The 21,922-nt window shown below is 44.4% G+C and overlaps 2 protein-coding genes and 1 pseudogene across 2 annotated transcripts; 2 read left to right on the top strand and 1 right to left on the bottom strand.

Moving 5' to 3' along the window:
- The first annotated feature begins 1,289 nt into the window (after window positions 1–1,289).
- LOC136548999 (uncharacterized) lies at window positions 1,290–1,745 on the top strand. Its single transcript, XM_066540324.1, has one exon. It carries the CDS (start codon window positions 1,290–1,292, stop codon window positions 1,743–1,745), a length of 456 nt encoding a protein of 151 aa, XP_066396421.1.
- Window positions 1,746–13,863: 12,118 nt separating this feature from the next.
- On the top strand, window positions 13,864–18,441 carry LOC136550228 (pyruvate, phosphate dikinase regulatory protein, chloroplastic-like; annotated as a pseudogene).
- A 231-nt stretch (window positions 18,442–18,672) lies between these two features.
- On the bottom strand, window positions 18,673–21,551 carry LOC136550229 (uncharacterized). Its single transcript, XM_066541728.1, has 5 exons — window positions 21,388–21,551; window positions 20,987–21,145; window positions 20,763–20,838; window positions 20,186–20,375; window positions 18,673–18,901 (listed from the first exon to the last, which is right to left on the bottom strand). The coding sequence occupies exons 1-5, from the start codon at window positions 21,412–21,414 to the stop codon at window positions 18,808–18,810; spliced, it is 546 nt and encodes a 181-aa protein (XP_066397825.1). The 5' UTR covers window positions 21,415–21,551; the 3' UTR covers window positions 18,673–18,807.
- Between the last annotated feature and the right edge of the window lie 371 nt (window positions 21,552–21,922).

Below are 21,922 nucleotides of genomic sequence, written 5' to 3' on the forward strand. Positions count from 1 at the left end.
GGCAAGTGGGCTCATCTCAGTCTCGCCTTGGTGGGACGTGGCCAGCGTGATCTAGGTGCGACGCGTGCGCAAACGCAATGGACAAGCACGTGCGTCCATGACCGGCATGGCCCACATGACCGTAGTGCCATAAATGACAAGGCGACGGCGAGCTCAACCACGTGCGCGCGGCAGTGGTGGCATTGAACTGGGCTAGCAGCGGCGCATAGGTGCAGAGGGAGGCATGAACATGATGGCGAGGCGACGACACTGGCAGCAGCTGTGTCGTGGCGCAGGGCGGATCGGTAGTGCGGCAGCATGGCGAGGCAGGCTACAGCGTCGCACGCCCGTGAGAGCAGTAGCAGCGGCTCCACGTGGCAGAGCCAGTGGCGGCCAAGCTAGGGCAGTCGCAGCCAGACACGCATGGCAGCATGCGTGCGCACACAGAGCTTGTAGGCGTGGCGACGTCGCGCCCCTGAGACGCGGTGACCGCGCTCACCCGGTGAATTAGCCCGAAATCACGTCTTGCACAAATTTTAAAGCGTCCATGAAAAATAAACGGTTGCTCTGGAACCTTAACCATCTTCACCATGCTCCAGAGGGGATATGAGGCTACCAACCCAAGCTAAAATACGACACCACCTCCTAACTCGATTTCACAAAATAAATCGCCAAACATTGCATTGTCTAGCTGTCAACATAATTGAAAATATTCTAAATTTTTGAGCTGAACTTTATTCCAAATTGAATTTCTAGGCTATTAGAAATATTGGCTAGCACTGTTATTTTTCCGCGGCAAGTATTTCATTGTCATCTACAAAGTTCATATTCCAAACTTTATTTAACGCCACATATATGTTCTATAGCATTTTTGTTCGATAAAAATTAGTTTTAAACCCTATACATATGAGTTATGGAATAGCTTATCATTTAACATTTTTATTGATCATCTGAAGTTACAAAAATGTTATCTACATATTCCATAACATATATTATCACATAAACATGATGCTCATGACATAATTTAGTAGTTTGTTTAGGGCATAACACCGAGGGTGTTACAAGGGCACAGTCTGACTCTTGGTTTTCAGAGTACCTGCTACAAATTGGAAATGGAACCGAGGAAACGATTAGAGATGATTATGTTCAACTCCCTGATGACATTGTGATTGGTTTTACTAACACGGATGTGGCTGTCAACAAACTCATTCAAGATGTTCTCCCATCATTTGAAGAACATGCAACATCAGCCGCCTATATGACGTGCCATTCTATCAACAAAAAATGAACATGTTGATAGGCCGAACGCAATGATGATTGAGAGGTTTCTAGGTGAGGAAAAGGTTTACCACAGCTTCGACACTGTTGTTGATGATCCTCAGAATCACTTCCCTATTGATTTTTTGAACTCAATAACTCCAAATGGCCTCCCCCCGCACGAGCTGAAGCTAAAAATCAACTGTCCTATGATTCTTCTCCGCGACCTAGATCCTAACAATGGATTGTGCAACGGAACAAGGCTTATGGTCAGAGCATTGCAAGACAATGCAATTGATGCCGAGATCGTTGTTGGACACCATGCGCGGAAAAGGATGTTCATACCAAGGCTCCCATTGTTTCCCTCGGATGATATTTCTCTTCCTTTCAAGTTCAAGAGAAAACAATTCCTAGTGCGGTTGAGTTTTGCCTTGACGATAAATAAATCACAGGGACAAACCGTCTCTAATGTTGGAATCTACCTTCCAGAACCCGTGTTCTCGCATTGACACCTCTATGTTGGTTTATCAAGGGGGGTGTCAAGATCAACAACAAGAATTTTGGCTAAACCAAAAGAGGAATTGGATCCTACAGGGAAGAGCACCAAGAATATTGTTTATAAGGACATCCTAAACTGGTGATTAACGGTGGGTATTTGTAAGTACATGTTTTCAGTCACGTTAATTCTGTAGTGATTTTTAGTCAGTGAAGATAAATTTGTGTTTCTGGATTCTGATATATTTTTAGGGATTTATCACACAATAAGTTAGAGGGCTCAATTCCTGATGTCCTTTCACAGCTGCCATCACTCATGGTTATGTGAGTTTTCTGATCCCTGATGACTTTCATGTCTTAGAGTTTAGCTATAAACAATTGCTAATACTAATATAATCATTATACACTACTGAAAAATGATTTTTAGACTAGTCCATATTTTTTAGGACTACACTTCTTGATTTATGGTGAAGGCGGGCGCCTGCTGGATGCTACCCGGCCTACAGCACCAGGATGGCCGCTGCCATTGCTTACTCTTTGCGAGTTTTACTGATGGGTACAATTTATGAATGACAGGTGTCGGGAGCTATTACGACGAGGGCAACCGTACAGCTAAAACATTGACCATGGATTAGTTGACCAAACATTTTCGTTCTATGTTCAAGCGATGGTTGTGGCGATCTATGTATATATATATATGTATTACCTTCAGGTAGCTAAAGATGCGTGTACAATAGTAGTAGCTAAAATAACAAAAAAATTGTAAGGAAAAAACACGCACTTCTTAATTTAAGAAAAGCTTTCCCTACTACTCGATCAAGTCGTACGTACAGGCCTGGCCTAGGTATATGCTGTATATATATACTATAGATACGCCACATCTGGGCTCTCACATGATCCTGAAAGCTCTAGTTTGGTTTTGGTGAATTGATGAAACCCTAAGTGCTAACCTAGTTTATCAAGTGATCATAAGATAGGTAGCACATTCCAAGTGGTGAAGCAAATGAAGATCATGACATGATGATGGTGATGCCATGGTGATGATCAAGTGCTTGGACTTGAAAAGAAGAAAGAGAAAAACAAAAGGCTCAAGGCAAAGGTATAAATGGTAGGAGCTATTTTGTTTTGGTGATCAAGACACTTAGAGAGTGTGATCACATTTAGGTTTGATAGCCGTACTATTAAGAGGGGTGAAACTCGTATCGAAATGCGGTTGTCAAAGTGCCACTAGATGCTCTAACTCATTACATATGCATTTAGGATCTAGTGGAATGTTAACACCCTTGAAAATGTTTGTGAAAACATGCTAACACATGTGCACAAGGTGATACACTTGGTGGTTGACACATTTGAGCAAGGGTGAAGAAGTTAGAGGTGAAAAGGAGTTAGTCTCGCTGGTCACAAGGTGACCAGATGCTGGTCTCAGAGGGATCGGCGCGTCCGATCAGTTGTAGCAGCGTGGACACTAGCGTCGGTCAACTGACCGGACGCTGGGTCACTCATCGACTGGACGCTGGAAGGCTGCGTCATGTCGTGTTGTCGGACAGCACAGAAGAAAGTCACCATGTGACCGGACGCTGGCTGTGTCCGGTCAAGCATGACCGGACGTGTCCGGTCAAAGAAATTTGTTTCTGGAACCTTACTGGAAACGACCGGACGCTGGAGGTTCAGCGTGACGCTGGAGGTTCAGCGTCCAGTCACTTATGCCGCAGCATCCGATCGACTATTGACCATTGAGATCGGGTGAACAGTATTCAAAGAGAGGGGACACGTGGCGTGTATCACGTGACCGGACGCTGAGGTCCAGCGTTCGGTCAATATGACCAGAGCGTCTGGTCACCCCGTGTTGTGCCCAGTGAAGGGACTCAATGGCTCTATTTCATAGGGGCTTCTATTTAAGCCCTATGGCCGGCTCAAGCTCACTCTCTTGGCCATTTGCATTGACATAGCAACCTTATGAGCTTAGCCAAAGCCCTCCCACTCATCTCCATTATTGATTCATCATTTTTGTGAGATTGGGAGAGAATCCAAGTGCATTGCTTGAGTGCTTGCATCTAGAGACACTTGGTGTTCGTGTTTCGCTGTGGGATTCGCTTGTTACTCTTGGTGGTTGCCGCCACCTAGACGGCTTGGAGCAGTGAGGATCATCGAGCGGAGGGTGGTGATTGTCTCCGGCTCTGATCTTGGTGATTGTGAGGAGTTCTTGACCTTTTCCCGGTAGAGAGCCATAAGGTACTCTAGTGAATTGCTCGTGGCTTGTGTGATCCTCATCTTGTGTTGGTTGTGCGGCACGCTATTGAGGGTTTGGGCGTGTGATGCAAATTAGCTCGTGAACCTCCAAGTGAGTGAATTGCCACAACGAGGAGTAGCTTGCCGGCAAGCAAGTGAACCTCGGTAAAAATCATTGTGTTCATCATTTGATTCCGAGGTGATTGGTCTTCATTGGTATTCATTCTTGTGATTGATTGGCTCCTTCCTCGACATGGCGGTATAAACAAATTGCTCACTCACATTACTTTACCGCAAACTAGTTGTCAAGCTCTTTAGTGCAGCTAGTTGTGAGAGCTTGTTAGTTTGGTTAGTGTGGCTCTTTAGTTAGCTTTTGAGAGCACACTAACTTAGTGTAGTGTCATAGCTTTTGTGTGGATAGAAACTATATAAACTAGAATTGTGGTAGGTGGCTTGCTTTTTAGTAGGCTAGCGTAACACTTGCTTCGCCTCATAATTGTCTAACCGGTTTGTTAAATGTTGTTGTAGAAATTTTTAATAGGCTATTCACCCCTCTCTAGCCATTAGGACCTTTCAGATCCATAGATCCTTCATCTGGTCATCCCTGTTTGGCAGTTCCAGACGCCGACCACGCAGGCGCCATGTACGTAGTGCCCTAGCTAGCTACTTCTCTGCACGCGCTGCCTTAATAAATCGATCTTAATGGCCCTCAGCCTCAGTCATTGTCCATGACCATGCTTACTCCGTGCCATGACTCCGTGCGTGACGCTCGCGGACCCTCTCAACGCATGAACCCTAAACCCTCGCAGGAAGTTGCCGGTGAACGGCCAGGAGCGGAAGACGTTGCCTTCAAGCACTCGGTAGCGGAACACGACGGCGGCGAGCGGGCGACATCGATGAAGACGGCGTGGCAGAGATCGCCACCAGCGGCCAGGAGCAGACGCCATGGGCGACGAGCGGGCGGCCTCCACAGAGGCAGTGCATAGTCTTCGTTGGACCCTTCTCTGTCGTGTCTTTTTTAGTCAGCGCAAGAAAATGGATCATGAACGTGCCTTAGTTGACCCACCTATGAAGGTGCAAGAGGTGCAAGAGATAGTACCAGAAGAAAAAGGTATCCATCCTCCACTCAGCTAGATTCCTTTTAATCTTGGGATCTGTAGGTTCAATGCTATATTTATTAGTTTCAGTCAATTTAAGCTAAGTTTGATTACTACTTTTAGTCAATTAAGCTATGTTTGATTATTAACCATCATCGCAGATACATAAATTTGGTCTCCAAAATGATTTATTATTTATACTTTGCTCATCTGGATACAGAAGAAAAGAAAACAGATATAGAGATTGAGGCAACAATGGAACCTGTTGGGAATGCTCTGATAGTTGCCGAGGAGGAAATGCTATCAGCCTCTGACCAAAAAATGGATACAAGGGATGAAGAAAAATTACCGATTATAGACGATGCTGAAATAATAGTTCAACTAGAACGAGACGAGGACAGGAAGCGGAAGCGTGCTCACGAGGATGTCGTATGTAACAATATCTCAATCAGCTCACATATCCTCACACATGAATATCTATATAACAGGGTCACTGATATATTCTAATAATGTTGCATATGCAGAGTATTATGGACGAAGACGAAGTGCTGATCCAAGACAATGTCTGTAAAAAGAGTTGATGTAGAAAAAGACGAAGACATTAAGTGTGCTGGCGAGGAGGTTATGGTAATCCCTCAATATAATAAACCTAAGAAGGCAAACAATGCAAATGTCCAACCAGAAGGTGAGATGTTCTCAATTATATCTTATTTCTTTATATTTGGGAATTAATTATATATAAATATTTTCTCTACAGATTATGAGTGTACACAAGAAGATGCTCAGGTAATTGAATACATGCAACAAAAACATATGGAAGATTTACTTGTCCGAATCGATGATGCTTGGATTAGTAGAGATGACATGGATTGCCTTTTCCATGATCATATGCAAGTCCATGGCTCTGTAAGCATGTTTAACACTGCTTTTAAATTAATTAACTGATATCCATGCAGAAAATATGTCAATTTTTTATTTGACAAATTAAAAAATTGCAGGTCATAAGAGCGTATATCCATCTGATGCGGCATGAAGAACACCTACTTCATAGAGAAGGTGGAGATGTTTACATGGAGAATACATTTATTACTCAATTGCTACTGCAAGACGGAGAGGCTGATGCAATGACATTGAACTATAGTAAAGATGACAAGATTCAAACATGGGTCAAAAATTATTTAGACGCTGATATGGTAAGCTTGACCACAAGATCTGATATATGCTATTTTCTGTTGATTGAAACATACAGAAAAAATTTAGATAAAACTCTATTACTGCAGGTGTTCCTTCCAATTAATATTGTGAAGTATCACCGGTACCTAGCGGTTGTGAATGCTTCGGAAGGTCAGATACATGTTTTGGATTCTTTCGGAGAAAATATGTCAAAATGGTAAGATCTTGACTATATGGTATGGCTTAATGATTGATATATATACAAATACATACTATTTTTAAAAAAAAATCATTAATATCCCTTTCTAAAATCTTGGTGTTTCGGTCATAGCAGTTAATAGGAATGGAAAGACTAATAAAACATGTAGCAGAGCATAAACAGATGAACCTTAAAAAATGGGTAAAGGGTATTAGAGTGACATCTTGGCCAAAAAAACATAAGATCATCAAAAGAGCGCAGACAGATGGGTAAAGGATCATCTAACTTGTTGTGTATATGCCATTGTTATACCAGCAACGGTGACCTTTATCACTCATATTTTAATTTTTCAATATTACACAGTGTAAGTTGTGGTTTATGGATGATTAATTTTATGGAGTATTGGACTGGAGCTTCTTTATCTGACCATGTGACCCAGGTAATTTCATAGGAATATTTCTAAATATAGTCATTTTTTTGGACTTGTTAATATATCAAGACTTGCTCATATTTTCAGGATAATATAAGTAACTTTAGGTTCAAGCTACCTACGATCTTGTATAACTCCCCGTTAAACATAGCGAGAGGGTTACAGGATGATGTGCAAGATAATGAGACTAGCCATAATCTGGATGATGGTGTCATAATGCTCGATGATATGGACGACATGTCTATTTTACTACCGGGTACAATAACATGGACAAACAAGAAAGACCTATTGTTTGCAATTTGCGCAAACATCCATTTGATGGTCGATGCTAAACCTTTGGAGTAAGTCATTCTAAAGGAATTTGTTTTGTTCTAATTTAGATATTTTCATTGCCCGTGCTAGAATTGCTAGAATAAGTAATTTGTTGCGTGTCCTTGCTTTTTAGCAAAGAGTGGGTCCTGAAGCACACGACCATACCTAATTTCTTTTAAGTCCTAGAAAAATTAGAGATATTTTAGATGAGAATAGAGAGATGGATCATGATTGCTTCAATATAGCTATTCGGATGGCTGCGCAGAACGAATCCTTGTTGTTGAAGAAACAAAAACAAAAATACCACTTTATGGACCTCCAATTTGCTGTAAGTTCATCTAATTCTTAATTGTATAAATCATCTAATAATTATAATATATATAATTGTATAATTAATCAAATACTTATAAATTTTGCAAAATCAACCGTCCATAACCCAGTTTGGACGAGATCCATGATGTTGTGACAAGCTAGACCACAAGAAACTGACAAAAGTGCTCGAGTGCTGGCCTGACATGGAGTACAAAATTAAAGATTGCAGCAATGTAAGACATGTTCAGTGTACTCCTTTATATTTTATTTAGCACTTATAGTCCTATGTTTTTAGATTCTACTGCCATATTATCGAGATGGACTATACACTTTATTCATAATGGACATGCAAAAGAAAAATGTGCACATTATGGATCCACTCCCAGATGATGTATGTTACAAGGGCTATGATCAAATCATGCCATTAGCTTTTTATTATTTTCTAAAAATGATCAAATCAACTTAAACTTATAAAATGCACAATAATAATTCACAAAAGTATTTAAAAAGGTAAAACAATTTTGTTAGGTTTATGTAAAGTAGATGTACAAGTAAAAAAGATGATGAAACGAGCTTTATATTTTCTATGTAATTAGATTTGTAGATTTCTTAATATGTTTGTTTAACTATGGTATATCTGTTAAACAAAAAAAAAAACAAGTAGAACCTCTTTTGGAATATAAGTGATTTTTCTATTTTCTACATTTAAAAAAATGAATTGATATTTATAAATTTTTTATATAATTTCTATGAAATTCCTAAGCTAGAATTAGAAAGGCTGTGAATATTTACCCTCTCCGTTCTGAAATAAACGTCTATTGCGATCTCCGAGAAATCAAACTCTTTTAGATTCAACTAGTTATATTGAAAATAGTATCAACATTTATATCTTTAAATAAGTTTATTATAAAAATACATTTCATAATTAATATAATAATGTTTATTACATATTATTATATATATCTAATTAAATTTTTTAAAATTGACTTTTCTATAGGATGTACAATTATTTTGGGACTGCTCCAGCCGACCGCTTCATTTGAAAGCTACGACTCGAATTTACATGTGACTAATTTTCTACAACTAAAAAGAACAAAACAAAAGACAATCCAGTGGTGCAACATTTTTCGCTCTCTCTCCCCGTGCTATCCCGCGAGGCCCTCATGTCAAGGCTCCGTCCGACAAGAAAGGAAATCGCGCTCCCAATCAGCTCCCTGTCACGCGCGCTCCGGATCTCACTCTCCATCCCACGTGGTCTCCACCTTCACCCCCGATCTTCACCAGCGCATGGCCACCGCCGCTGACTCCTCGTGACCCGCGCTCCAGGCCTTCACCGCAGCGTCCTGCGATCTACGTTCTGGGCTTCCGTTGCAGCCGAGTCCGCCGCCGGTGCCCCCCCCCCCCCCCCCCCCCCCGTCCCGCGCTCCGGGCCTTTGCCATGGCGTCATGCAACCCGCGTGCATGGATTCCGTCGCAGCCGTCGTCCCACGGCCTGCCCTTCGGGCCTCCATTGCCACTACCTCCGCCACCCCGCGGCCTGCGCTCAGGGCCTCCGCTGCCGTTGACGTCGGCGCACGGGTAAGCTTCAACTATTCTCTGCTGACTTGGTATGCCATCTCTTCTCCCTTCCTGATGTGTGAAACTGATGTTCTCTCCAAAGTGGCTCCCTGCTCTCCTTGTGTGTGAGGTTGTCTCACGGAATTAGCTGTCCCAATTCCGATCTACTAAATGGAATTGGTTGCCGAATATTATTATACTCACTCCATTCTAAGTTATAAGTCGTTTTGACTTTTTTAATATATCTATTTTGCTATGCACCTAGATATAATAATATGTCTACATACATAGTAAAATAGATGAACAGAAAAGTCAAAGCGACTTGTAATTTAAAACAGAGGAAGTTTTAGGCGGCATTGGGCAGGAGTGGTTCTTTGGTTTGCAGCAATCGATTATTGTTCGATTAAAATACTCGGTTTGCAATTGCTAGGCGTGACAAAAATATTAATTGGGGACATGCTTTTTGTTCAAATCATTCTGATCCAGTAAAAACATGGATCCTAATAAATCCAGCTGGTGGAAATACTTTCTGACGGTAAGTCTATTAGGAACATGTCCTGAAAATAGCTTAAGCATATTAATGTGCTGCTGACCTTCGCTTGCAAGTTACAAACACAAAGTCTTCGTCGGTCCCTTCTCCAGGAAGTTTCCCAAGGCTCAGATATGGGTGGTGCCCAGGCAGTGGAGAATGACGCCATGCCCTGCGCTGCCGAAATCAAGCAGAAGGTGCTTAGCTCTTCGGAAGTTGGTATTTTGCCTGCAAATGTCAGCATTGATTCATGCATTGCTGCATACATTTCTCTTTGGAAGTCTGAATGTAACTTTTCTTTCAGGGATTGGGCCATATGTGGAGGTGGCACTCTACCATGAGCCTTCACGGCACTATTGGTGACCGATGCTGTCATCTATGTTCCTCAATAGCCACCGGAGTGTATCAGCAAAGAATCGCTATTGGCATATATGAAGAATGGATTGGCAGTTAATATATTGAGCAAAGGGAAGGAGGTTCCCGATAAACCTGTTGTTGACAAAAGGCTAAACCATCAGAAAGGTAACTACTAAGAACAGTCAAACTTTTTTGTATGAAGTGGTTCAGTTTGTCACTACATTGCAATACAAGAAGATAAAACAAATGAAATTTGCGGGCCAAATTCTTCAGGAATTTCAGATGCTGGTGTTTGATATTTCAGGGCAATGGCTACTTATATGTTGCTCTTGCCTGGAATTTAATTTGTACATTCGTTGTTCTTGCCCTGCACATTTAGCTGCTTCAACATGACCTGAAACCTGATGAAGGTACATTCTAACATATTGTGTTTCAGCATGCATCTGAATGTTTCATGTCCACACACGCCGTCGCACCCGTGCCTTCTCAACACGGAGGCCCAGCGGGTCACGGAAGTACCGGAGCTCCTGCTCGCTAGCCATCAGGACCTCGATGACCTGGGAGGCTGGGACTCAACACCGACGCGCTCTGGTTGCCGCCGTCCAACCTATCTCGATGGCGGTGGTGGCTGCCCATAGCCTGTATTTGGCTGTGCTTCAACATCCAGGTGAATTCCATCTGTTGTTCACATCTCAAATTGTATGTACTATCAGTTGCTTGATTTTTTCATGCAAAATATGTGATCAGTAGCCTTTCCTGAGATCCAAAAGAAGCGAGAGGAGGAGAGATGGGACTCAGAACTAGGAAAGAACAAATTTACGGTGAGCTATTTCTTTCTTCTAATTTTTGTATCATTGTGACACCCTTGATTTCTGATGACGTTCAAATAGCTTCTCTGATTCGTTATTTACCTCAGACGAGGATGCTGGTAACTCAAGATCCTATGGTGATCTGGTTGGCTCCGCTTTAAATAATAAAAAATTTAGTGCTGACGAAGAAAATGACAATGATTTCAAGTGCAACTTTAAGACCAAAGAACAGGTCTGTTTCCACGGGCGAGGCCTCCCCGGTGAGCAGCCGCGGGCGCCGCCGCCACAGCCTTGGTGCCCAGCTTGAAGGCCATCGCCACCTACCACCTCCACCACAAGCACCTTAATTCGGGACTCTCGCAGCAGGAAGTGGGGGGAAGAGCATGTTAGGCTAGAAAATGCTGGGAGATTTATTTGTAGAGGAAGTAGGTGGCCACGTGGCGTGGGCGCGGGGGAGGGAGGGAGCAGAGTGGTAGATGGGAAGGGGCCTATGACCGTGGCCCATGGGGAATGGAACATGATAGAGAGACGTCGCAGTCTACCAGTCTCGTATCGCATCGCAATGGTTGCCATTGGCCAGGCGGCCAGGAGGCATGGGGAGGGAGGGATCGGAATCACTGATCCAGGGGAGCCAACGGCGTGAAGAAGAAGCGGCTTGATAGACGACCCGAAAATTGCTGCACCATCTGTTGTTCACATCTCAAATTGTATGTACTATCGGTTGTTTGATTTTTCCGTGCAAAATATGTGATCAATAGCCTTTCCTGGGATCCAAAAGAAGCGAGAGGAGGAGAGAAGGGGCTCAGAATTGGAAAAGAACAAATTTACGGTGAGCTATTCTTTTCTTCCAATTTTTGTATCATTATGGCACCCTTGTATTTCTAATGACGTTCAAATAGCTTCTCTGATTCGTTATTTACCTCAACTACTGTAGGATGAGGATGCTGGTAACTCAAGATCCCTATGGTGATCCGGTTGGCTCCGCTTTAAATAATAAAAATTTTAGTGCCGATGAATAAAAGGACAATGATTTCAAGTGCAGCTTTAAAACCAAAGAACATGTCTGTTTCCATGGGCGAGGCCTCCCCGGTGAGCAGCTGCGGGTGAAGCCGCCGCGGCCTTGGTGCCCAGCTTGAAGGCCATCGCCACCTACCACCTCCATCACGAGCACCTTAATCCGGGACGCTTGCAGCAGGAAGTGGGGGGAAGAGCATGTTAGACCAGGAAATGCCGGGGAATTTATTTGTAGAGGAAGTCGGTGGCCTCGTAGCGTGGGGCGGGGGAGAGAGGGGCCAGTGGTAGGTGGGGAGGGGCCGATGACCGTGGCCCGTGAGGAATGGAACGTGACGAGAGACGTCACAATGTACTAGTCTCGCATCGCATCGCAGTGGTTGCCACTGGCCAAGCGGCCAGGAGGCATGGGGAGGGAGGGATCGAAATCATGGATCCAGGGGAGCCAACGGCGTGAAGAAGAAGCGGCTTGATAGACGACCCGAAAATTGTCGCACCATCTGTTGTTAACATCTCAAATTGTATGTACTATCGGTTGTTTGATTTTTCCGTGCAAAATATGTGATCAATAGCCTTTCCTGAGATCCAAAAGAAGCGAGAGGAGGAGAGAAGGGACTTAGAATTGGAAAAGAACAAATTTACGGTGACCTATTCCTTTCTTTCAATTTTTGTATCACTGTGACACCCTTGTATTTCTGATGACGTTCAAATAGCTTCTCTGATTTGTTATTTACCCCAACTAATGTAGGATGAGGATGCTGATAACTCAAGATCCTATGGTGATCTGGTTGGCTCCGCTTTAAATAATAAAAATTTCAGTGGCGACGAAGAAAAGGACAATGATTCCAAGTGCAGCTTTAAGACCAAAGAACAGGTCTGTTTCCGGATTTCCGTAATTCTTGCTACTAATTGTGAAATCTCTACAACTATTCCAAATGGATCCAATGTAACTATTCCACCAATGCAACCATACAATTTGGAGCAGCTTCCATGGACAACTATTGATGCAAGAAGTAATGTTGCGTCCTCTAGCTTGATTTTCTTGCTGCAAGAAGCAGCTACTGATACACAACGACATCATTTTGCAGAATGGATGTTTGGAGAAGAAGCATTTCATTGTGCTCCAGTCAGCTCTATAGACCAATAAGTTTTCTGAATCCACCATAGGCTAATGTAACGCCTTCACAATGAATGATTTGCTCTGTCTCACCATTGTCATTTTCTTCTGTTTTTAAATATAGCTTCTTGTGATCCTATTCTACGAGCTCAAATTTCTGTTTGGCTGATGTTGTACAAAGTTAAAAGGAGCTGGCTAGCATTTGGCTCATCCATCAAGGTCAGCTAACTGCTTGATCAACATCTCATGAAGTGAGCCTGTCTCTTTTGGTAGGTGCTAAGCAATTGAGAAAAATGCTGACAGGAAAGCACATGCAGTTCACAAAGGTCATATCTCCCTGCAATCTAAACAGCTTAGGTATTAATGGTGGACAATAATTGGCTTCTAAGGAGGTGCTTAGTAAAGTGAACTACAAGTTGTTCTTGTAAGACATTTGTCCATACAGCTGCCTACGCCTGTACTCAAATCAAAACCATGGTGCACATAAGTTATTTCTTTCGTATATGTATTAGCTGAAAAATATATAGGATCGTGTGAATTTAAAAAACCCGTAGCAATGCACGGGCTAAACATCATATTGTATCGGGAACGATTTGTCATATAATATTATTATTTTATTATGCGATCCATCTATTTTTAGTAAAAAAAATTAGTTGTCCACGCGCAGATTTCCCCACGGGCCACGGATGAGACATCACATGGGTGGCGCCGTGGCGGACTGGTGGTCGATGGTCCAACCTCGTTGGCGTGATGGCGTCCCATGTTTCTTACTGACCAAACCGGCGACCCCAATCACCGCCCCGCCTATATCAAATACGGAGTACGTATCAAAAACGCCTCCAAACGCCACCGCTGGATTGTAGTGCAGCTCGGCAACCACGGTACAGTATTTTGCTGCCGTGGCAGCGCTGTCTTGAAAGCAACGCGAAATCGTTTCCTCTGTAACCACTGCCATCCGTCGTCCGTCGTCCACCCACGCGGGCGAACAGTGACGCTGGACTCGCCGCCGCCCTCACGCTTAGCTCAATGATTGGGAGCGCCAAGCCGCTCTCGGCGTCGCTGCAGCCGCCGTCCCCCACCGGTCGCTGCCTCGCCCCCTCGTCCTGCGCCCCTGACTCTCCCCCAGCTCTCACCCGCGCCGTCGAGAGCCCAGGCCAGTCTCAGTCTCAGTCTGACGGCGCCCCGCCACCACGCCCGGTTGACGCCGCCGCCTCGTCCCACGGGCTGCGCGCGAGCCCGCAGCTCAGCCGGTGGTCCCGGTCGCGGGCGCTGCGGTCGGGCCGCCGGCCGGGGTCGGACCGCGCGAGGCTCTCCTCGGCCTCGGCCTCGGTGCTGCCGGTGAACAAGTCGCCGCGGCCCGAGGACGCTGCGGTGGCGGTGGAGGATGGCGAGGACGACGACGTGTGCGTGGCCGAGAGGGACGCCGTGGCCGGGAAGGCCATCTACATCGTGTCGGACGGGACCGGGTGGACCGCGGAGCACGCGGTGAACGCCGCGCTCGGACAGTTCGAGCACTGCTGCGTCGACCGCGGCTGCGCTGTTAACACCCACCTCATCTCCATGGTAAGGGATATCTCACCATGCCTTCATTTTTTTTTGGTTGGAAGTACGTTCATGGTGTGCTAAATGCTGACAGAGTGAGTAGTTATCAATCATGGGAGATGTCCTGTTTTGTCATCTAACTATCGAATTAGCCAATTAGGGGCCCTGCGATTTTTGGACTGTAGCTGTAAGTTTTGATGATTCCACAAGTGTAACTGAATAATTTGAATGTGAAATGCTAATTTGGAGAAATGGAACTGAGGAAGAGCCAGATCTTGGAGGACAAATCAATGACCGCTAGTTTTACGGATGGAATTTAACACCCTGGGAATACAATGGCACCCTCCTCTGTAGTGTTATGTGCACAAGTATGATCTATTTTCAGGTTGATTATAGTACAACTACTATCAATTACTGTGCTATGCTACAACTTCTCAATTTGAATGATAATTTATTTGTAATACAGAGATTTTATGTTTTGGACGCTTTCTTTGAGTGAAGATAAATTCACAATCTCCAAGGGCATGCATATGGATCATGTACTGGGGTAGACGGTACATGCAGAAGTTTTGTGCAAATTCATAACTGCAAAGTTGCTTCATGCATATCTATTTATTCTGTTGGTTAAAATTTTGTCTCGGTCTTGTACGCACATTAATAATTGTTTGTGCAGAGGCAACTATGTATCAGGCAGTTGGGATACTAGTTATCAACGTATATGTTATTTATTGCCATGGCTAGTTTTTCTTTTCTTTTCTGTTTGTGTTGATCATATTCTTCTCTCAGGAAAATCCCGACTAGATTCTAGTTATCCACTTTTCTACCTGCGTTGGCTTCAAAAATGTTAGCTGCACATCACTTTTTGGTAATAGGCTGCATCTTTTGTAATGTTCTGTAGGTCGACAGCATGGATCGACTTCTTGAGGTAATAAAGCAAGCAGCAAAGGAAGGGGCACTAGTTCTATATACCCTTGCTGATCCTTCAATGGCTGAGTCAGCTAAGAAGGCCTGCGATTTCTGGGGTGTTCCATCCACTGATGTTCTTCGGCCTACTGTTGAAGCCATTGCTTCTCATGTTGGTGTTGCTCCATCTGGAATTCCACGAAGCTCTCCTAGTCGACAGGGTCAGCTAACAGAGGACTACTTTCGACGGATTGATGCTATCGATTTTACCATCAAACAAGATGATGGCGCTCAGCCACAGAACCTCAACCGTGCGGACATTGTACTTGCTGGCGTTTCACGTACAGGGAAGACACCGTTGTCAATATATCTAGCTCAAAAGGGATACAAGGTAGCAAATGTCCCAATTGTGATGGGAGTGAATCTTCCAAAGACCCTTTTTGAGATCAGCCAAGACAAGATTTTTGGATTGACAATAAATCCAGTGGTTCTTCAAGCAATTAGAAAGACTAGGGCCAAAGCTCTAGGTTTTGGTGATGGGTATCAGAGCAATTATGCCGAAATGGAACATGCGAGGCAGGAACTGGTCCATGCAAATCAAATTTTGCTCAAAACCCAATGTGGCCAGTCATTGGTAAGTCAAGTTAGTTGTATTCATGAAACCTTTTGTTTGTTGTTTATTTGTTTAAAAACATGCTTTCATAGTGTTTTCATGCAGGGGTCACTGGAAAAGCTATAGAGGAAACAGCTGCTGTCATTGTGAGGATTTACCATGACAGGAAACAGAAGTGCTCCATGCCACGCATATCAAAACGGTACTAGCATTGTGTTCTATACCTTCTACTACACCTTGTATTGTGTGCATGTTTTGATAAGCTCCATGTCAAGCACCATAGCCTTTATTTTTATTTTTTTGTTGGACCACCATCTTGGTGGCGTTTGTATCTTAAAGATAACTTGAAGTTTAGTGCAGCAGAAACAAATGTATATCGCGTTTATGACCCTCTATTGCCTCACTTTATTTCGTCATTAGAGAATTTCAATGTCAGGTAAAATAGTAGGGTGAACTGCCTTTGTGCAAATTACCAGAAAATCATAGTAATATATCTCCTGCAGGAAACTCAACCCCATGATCGCAAACCTTCTAGTTATCTGGGTTGCAGGGACAAATCGTTACATTTGGACCTGAATATTCTAACTTTCCTCGTGAACAATGATTTTGCAAGGCAGTATGCTCGGATGCTCACCTTTGTTTTTTCAAGTATTCGCCCATAGTATTGTTTGATTTTTTTTTGTTAAAAAATACACACTGTTGAATTAGATAGGCAAACCTTTCCCGAAACTCCGAAAGGAATTCAAAATGTGTTCATACCCAACCTGAAGATCAGATGCTTTCAATTTTTTGTTGATTTTTCTTTTGCTGTTTCTTTATCAAGTCCTGTTTCCGTTTTCCTGTTAGTGTTCATTTAGCTTGATAGATCTTGCTCTTTGGTCCCTATGCCTTTACAATGACCGCAAAATGTGGAATGATGTTTTCTACTCTTTCTATTTTTTTCTTGTTGCTGTCCGAACTAAGCATCTTGTGGATGTGGTTGAAAGTACCAGGATGAACTTCCGGTAGTATGTGTACTTGGGTTTATCTGATGGACCAGGAACACCCTGAAGTGAGATACAGACATCTAGACGCTGAAAGTCTGGTTGAGATGAAACTGTAGCAGATTAAAGAGCTGGCATAAGGATCTTTGAAATGATCTTAACATAATCCTTACTACTTGATATTTGTTTCCATTTGATAAAACTACATCCCCCACCCCCCATACACACACACACAAAGAAACAGGCTATACTTGCAATTGAGTGAAAATGAGTTTTAGACCTGAAAAAAAAATATTTCCTCCATTCCAAACTATAAGTCGCTTTGACTTTTTTGATACATCTATTTTGCTATGCATCTAGATATAATAATATGTCTAGATACATAGCAAAATAGATGAATAAAAAAAATCAAAGCGACCTATAATTTTGAACGAAGGGAGTACAAGATATGGCAACTGTTGGTGTCGATCAACCACACCTCTCAGAAAAAATGGCAGATATGCGCCCTGTTCGCTTGGCTTATAAGCCGTACTTTTTTACAGTATTTTTCTTTCACAACAAATCAGCCATCAGTACTTTCAGCCATGGCTTATCAGGCAAGAGAACAGGGCAATGGTCTATCTTATTTTCGTTGAGTTGCAAGTCTAAAGCTGTCGAGGCTTCCAAAACAGTGTTCATTATAGACGGTCGTTGACATGAAATTTTTAGCATTAGACTGAGTAACTTAAGAAATCCGTTTGTGTTGTTGCAGGGTGGCTCCAGTTCTAGTCTACAATTATATGTCAGTTGGTTAACACTCATGTCGAGTATCACAAGGTCTTTGCTACGGAGTTTTAAGTCTGTATACTCTGCTTCGGTCAAGTGATTTCAAAAGCTGTAAACCTATTCAATCCGGCATTTTTTATCTATAGTCTAGCTGGCTAGATTAGAGTAAGTACAATAATGGTCTTATAGCCAAACAAATGCTCATGTAGAGGAGAGAAGAGAGGAGAGTTTGGCTCTTATACAAGCAACAGCCTGGACAAGAGAGTTTATGCAGTGGTGGGCCGTCGACCGCCTAAACATTACGTGAATGTGAGGAGGAGGATTAGAAAATAGAAAGTTGGACATGGGTAAAAGTAACCGAAAAAATTTTCTTATAAAGAAATAAAAGACTACTATTGTATAGTTTGGTTCTTACACCTTGACTCTATTAGTGGAATTGCTCTTAGTGCCACAGTGCATAGAGGGTCCCAAATTATCTTGGACCACCCCTTGTGATTCGCATCATTCTCTGTTCATTGAGGTTAGGTTCAGCAAAGATATGTATATGTACCACTGTTGAAGAAACGGCATCCGAGCAAAGACAATTGGCTATCGCTGTTAAGATATGTACCACAATTTGTTTGGTTGTGTTTTTAGCATCACGGGCGTACCTAATGCAGAGAGCTCTCGCTTTGTGCGGGGTCTGGGGAAGAGTGTCAGTGGCAAGCATTATCCTCGCCTGTGCAATGCGTGGAAACCGCGACTCGAACCCAGGACCTTTCGGTCACAGACGGTAAGACTCTACTGCTTGCACTAGGCCCGCCCTTCTGTTTTTTTAGTATCAGGCGGGAATAAAAATACTGTATTATCTGTTACCCTGTAAAAGTGACATGTATCCTTTTTTGAGAAAATCAGAAAAAAAGAGAATAAAAGAAGAAACAAGGATGTCTACCATCACAAACTTCTCCATCAAATCCCCAGCCGGCTCGATTTCTTCACTGTCGTTGGTTCACTCTATATTTATCCATGAGGTTGGCCTTTCAGACTCACGCAGCACCACACCTTTGTTTTATATGCCTGGACTACGGTATTCCTCTCAATCTTTGCAAGCTTGAAAATTCTCAGATCAGGCGAGATGCCCCCTTCGCTTGCCGGCGTTTCACCGGGCGTCGCTGGCGCCGCCGCCACTACGGGTGCCCGCTCTGCTCATGGACAGCGTGAAGTAGAGGAGGATCAGCGTTCCGACGCTGGACCTGCAGACATCAGAAAAGGGCGTGCGTTAGCCACACTAAGGATTTCAACTGAAGACATCACTTCTGAACTTGTATTCAACAATCCGATCAAAAACTTTTCCAAATAGTTATAGCAAGGGGTGTTTGGATTCGGTGACTAAAATTTAGGAGATGTCACGTGAGAGTGTTGCATGGGGTGTTCGGATACTAATAAAAAATAAATTATATAATCTATCAGTACTCCACGAGAAGAATTTATTAAGTCTAATTAATCCATCATTAACATATGTTTACTGTAGCACCACATTCTCAAATCGTGGACTAATTAGGTTTAAAAGATTCGTCTCGTAAATTAGTCGCAAACTGTACAATTAATTTCATAATTAATCCATATTTAATACTCACTACATGTGTTAAACATTCGATGGAACAACGGCTAAAGTTTAGGAGAAAGAACTAACCACGCTCTGACTATGTGCTGGACGGGCGACATGAGCCGAGAAACACCACGGCGCCGCACTGGCACGGCAGCGTCGTGCCGTCGTGCTCGCCACGGCGGTTGCTTGTCGGTCTCCGTCTTTATTTTCCACTGCTCTCTGTTGCGAAGGCGACGGCGCGACGCCGAGGGCTAGTTCTGCGACGCAACGGAGACTGGGCCGACAAAACCTGCGGCCTGTCCGTCCCGCGCTGCAACCCCTGCCACTGCGAGCATCGCCGTCGCCATCGTACTGCCGCAACGAACCGAGCGTGTCCTAGTCCCAGGGGCTGCAGAACAGTGCACTTGATGGCTCCTGTTCGTTAGGTCATAAATGATAGTAAATTTTTAATTAAAATAGTATTTTTTTCTCACGTTAAACCGCTAAGTCAAACAGGCTGATTGTTACTCCTAAGATCCGTCGCATCGAATTGATGGAAGGAATGCATTTAGTGGGTTCGGTTGTGTACTCTGTACTCTCCACTGTGGAATTTACTGGCGTTCACTGTCACTCCGTAGCCTGTTTGTTAGCTTGTTCAGGCTCGCTCGCTTAACTGCGCTGCCTAACCGCTTGGGTACTTCATGCAGGAGTATTTAATCACCGCGACTTTGGCAGACACTACTAGTAGCACGGACTAATTACTGCAAGACATACTGTACTGCCACTTGCGGGTCTGTTCGTTTCAACTTATCAGTCGACTTATTAGCTAAAATCTACAGTATTTATCAGCTGATTTTAATACCAGCGGACAACATTTGTTTTTCTCTTTTTTTTTAAAAAAAAAGTTCGTTAGAACCGACAGCCGAAGGGGATACTGGTAGTTTCTTACAGCGTGGCGAAGAGGAAGACGACCCTCCGGGGATCGAGCCACGGCGCCGGGCGCCTGCCGAACCGCCGGGACTTGCTTCCGGGCGTGCCGGCCAGCGGCGTGTGGACGACCAGCCGCGCGCTGCCGGGCGCGTCCCCGAGGTCGCCGGCCGCCACGTGCAAGAACAGCTGCGGCCGCTCACTACCGCCACCTGCACATACATACATCATCAGCGGAGGAAGATGGAGGCTGTCAGCGTTGCATCTCTCGGCCATGTCGCGCAAACGTTGTTGCACCTTAAAGATGCCATGACACGCCTTTTGAATCTTTGATTCGTCGTTGGAATTATTACGCGGTAATACTAATACAGTACTGTCAGTTGTCACTTTTACTGACACTAGCTTAAGTGACAAGATAACAATCACTATCAAATTAGCGGGGATAAACGGAAGCCAAACAAAGAAGAGAAAAGGTAGATAACCACGGGGAAAAAATAGTAACCATTCGCATCAAACTGCGACTTTTTTTCACTGAGAGGCAAAATCAGAGCACGATTTGGATGGTAACCAGAGAGAGCTAATCGTTTGGAGTGACGTACCGGCGGTGCCGTTGGCGTCGGCGTCGGCCGGGGGCGGCTTCCTGTCGCCCTTCCTCGACAGCGACCTCATCACCTTCTGTCGCGTTCACGGCACGGGCGCGAGGGAGAAAAGAGTCAGCTTTGGAAGCAACGGAAGATAATTTGGCGCGTACCGCCGCGCCCGGCCGGCCGGGGCCGGGTCGCGACGCGAACTCGCGAACGCGTGTTTTCTAGCTCGGACTTACGGGTGTCCGCGGCGGCGCGGTGGGCGTTCCCGGCGGGCCGGCGTCGCCAGCCAGAGACGAGAGCGCGCCGACGTCGAGGGCGACGAACCCGCCGCCGGTGGCGGGGGACGAGTTGGCGCCGAAGCTCGATTGCCTAGCGTCTCCTCTCGCCGCGACAACCTGCAAGTAAGAGAAACCAGACATGGAAGTTCCTGTCAGTGCTGCCGTTTGTATCTGCAAGAACAGAGCGCAGGAGAACTCAACCAAAACGGAACCAAACTTGGGAGTACTTTTTTTTATCCCCTTGGGCACAGGCACAAGAGAATTCAGCCAAAATTCACTCCAAACTCCAATTCCTCACAAGGAAAAACGTTAAGCCGATCGGTCGTCACGAGATTACGAACGCTGGGCGAGAGACTCACGGGGTGGTTTGCGGCGGCGTCCCCCATGCCTCTGGACAGGACCGCGGCGGCGACGCTCTGCTGCGTGTCCGATTGGCGGCTGCTGCGCCTGCTGCTTCTCTCTTTTGTTGTTTGCGATGCGAGCTCTGCTGGTTCGTTGGGAAAGGAATGGGAGAGAATGGTGCAGCTCAGCTGGACTAGTACCAAAACTAGGAACCGGGCGAAAGGGCTGACACTTGTCTTTTTCAGGGCGAAAGATTCTCCCACCTCTCTTGGCTGGCGCCCTGTGAAGTGTGGGGGCTGAAGAACATGTGGGGGGAGAGGTCGAGGAGATGGCGAGTACGGCGTTTTATATACTGCTTGTTTTTTGCTTCAACATCCAGCTACATTTTGTAAATTACAATGGTGTTCGCTTGTCTTGGCACGCGCGGATTCTACGAAAGCGGTTCTTGGGTAACTAGTGGAATGGAGATTCTTCTGAGGCAAACAGTGGAACGGATTTTTCGTAGTTTACTGACTCTGTCGCATAAAGAGTCATTCTCGTCTTCCAAAAGTC

This window comes from Miscanthus floridulus, chromosome 4 (genome assembly GCF_019320115.1).
Source record: "Miscanthus floridulus cultivar M001 chromosome 4, ASM1932011v1, whole genome shotgun sequence".
In the NCBI taxonomy this organism is placed as follows: Eukaryota; Viridiplantae; Streptophyta; class Magnoliopsida; order Poales; family Poaceae; genus Miscanthus; species Miscanthus floridulus.

Excerpts from the sequence above, each read along its gene's own strand:
- LOC136548999 (XM_066540324.1), top strand. The coding sequence starts at position 1,290 with ATGATGATTGAGAGGTTTCTAGGTGAGGAAAAGGTTTACCACAGCTTC.
- LOC136550229 (XM_066541728.1), bottom strand. The coding sequence starts at position 21,414 with ATGGGGGACGCCGCCGCAAACCACCCC. Across the intron at positions 20,839-20,986 it reads CCGCGCCGCCGCGGACACCC|AAGGTGATGAGGTCGCTGTC; the intron begins GTAAGTCCGAGC and ends TGAACGCGACAG. Across the intron at positions 18,902-20,185 it reads GTCTTCCTCTTCGCCACGCT|GTCCAGCGTCGGAACGCTGA; the intron begins GTAAGAAACTAC and ends TGATGTCTGCAG.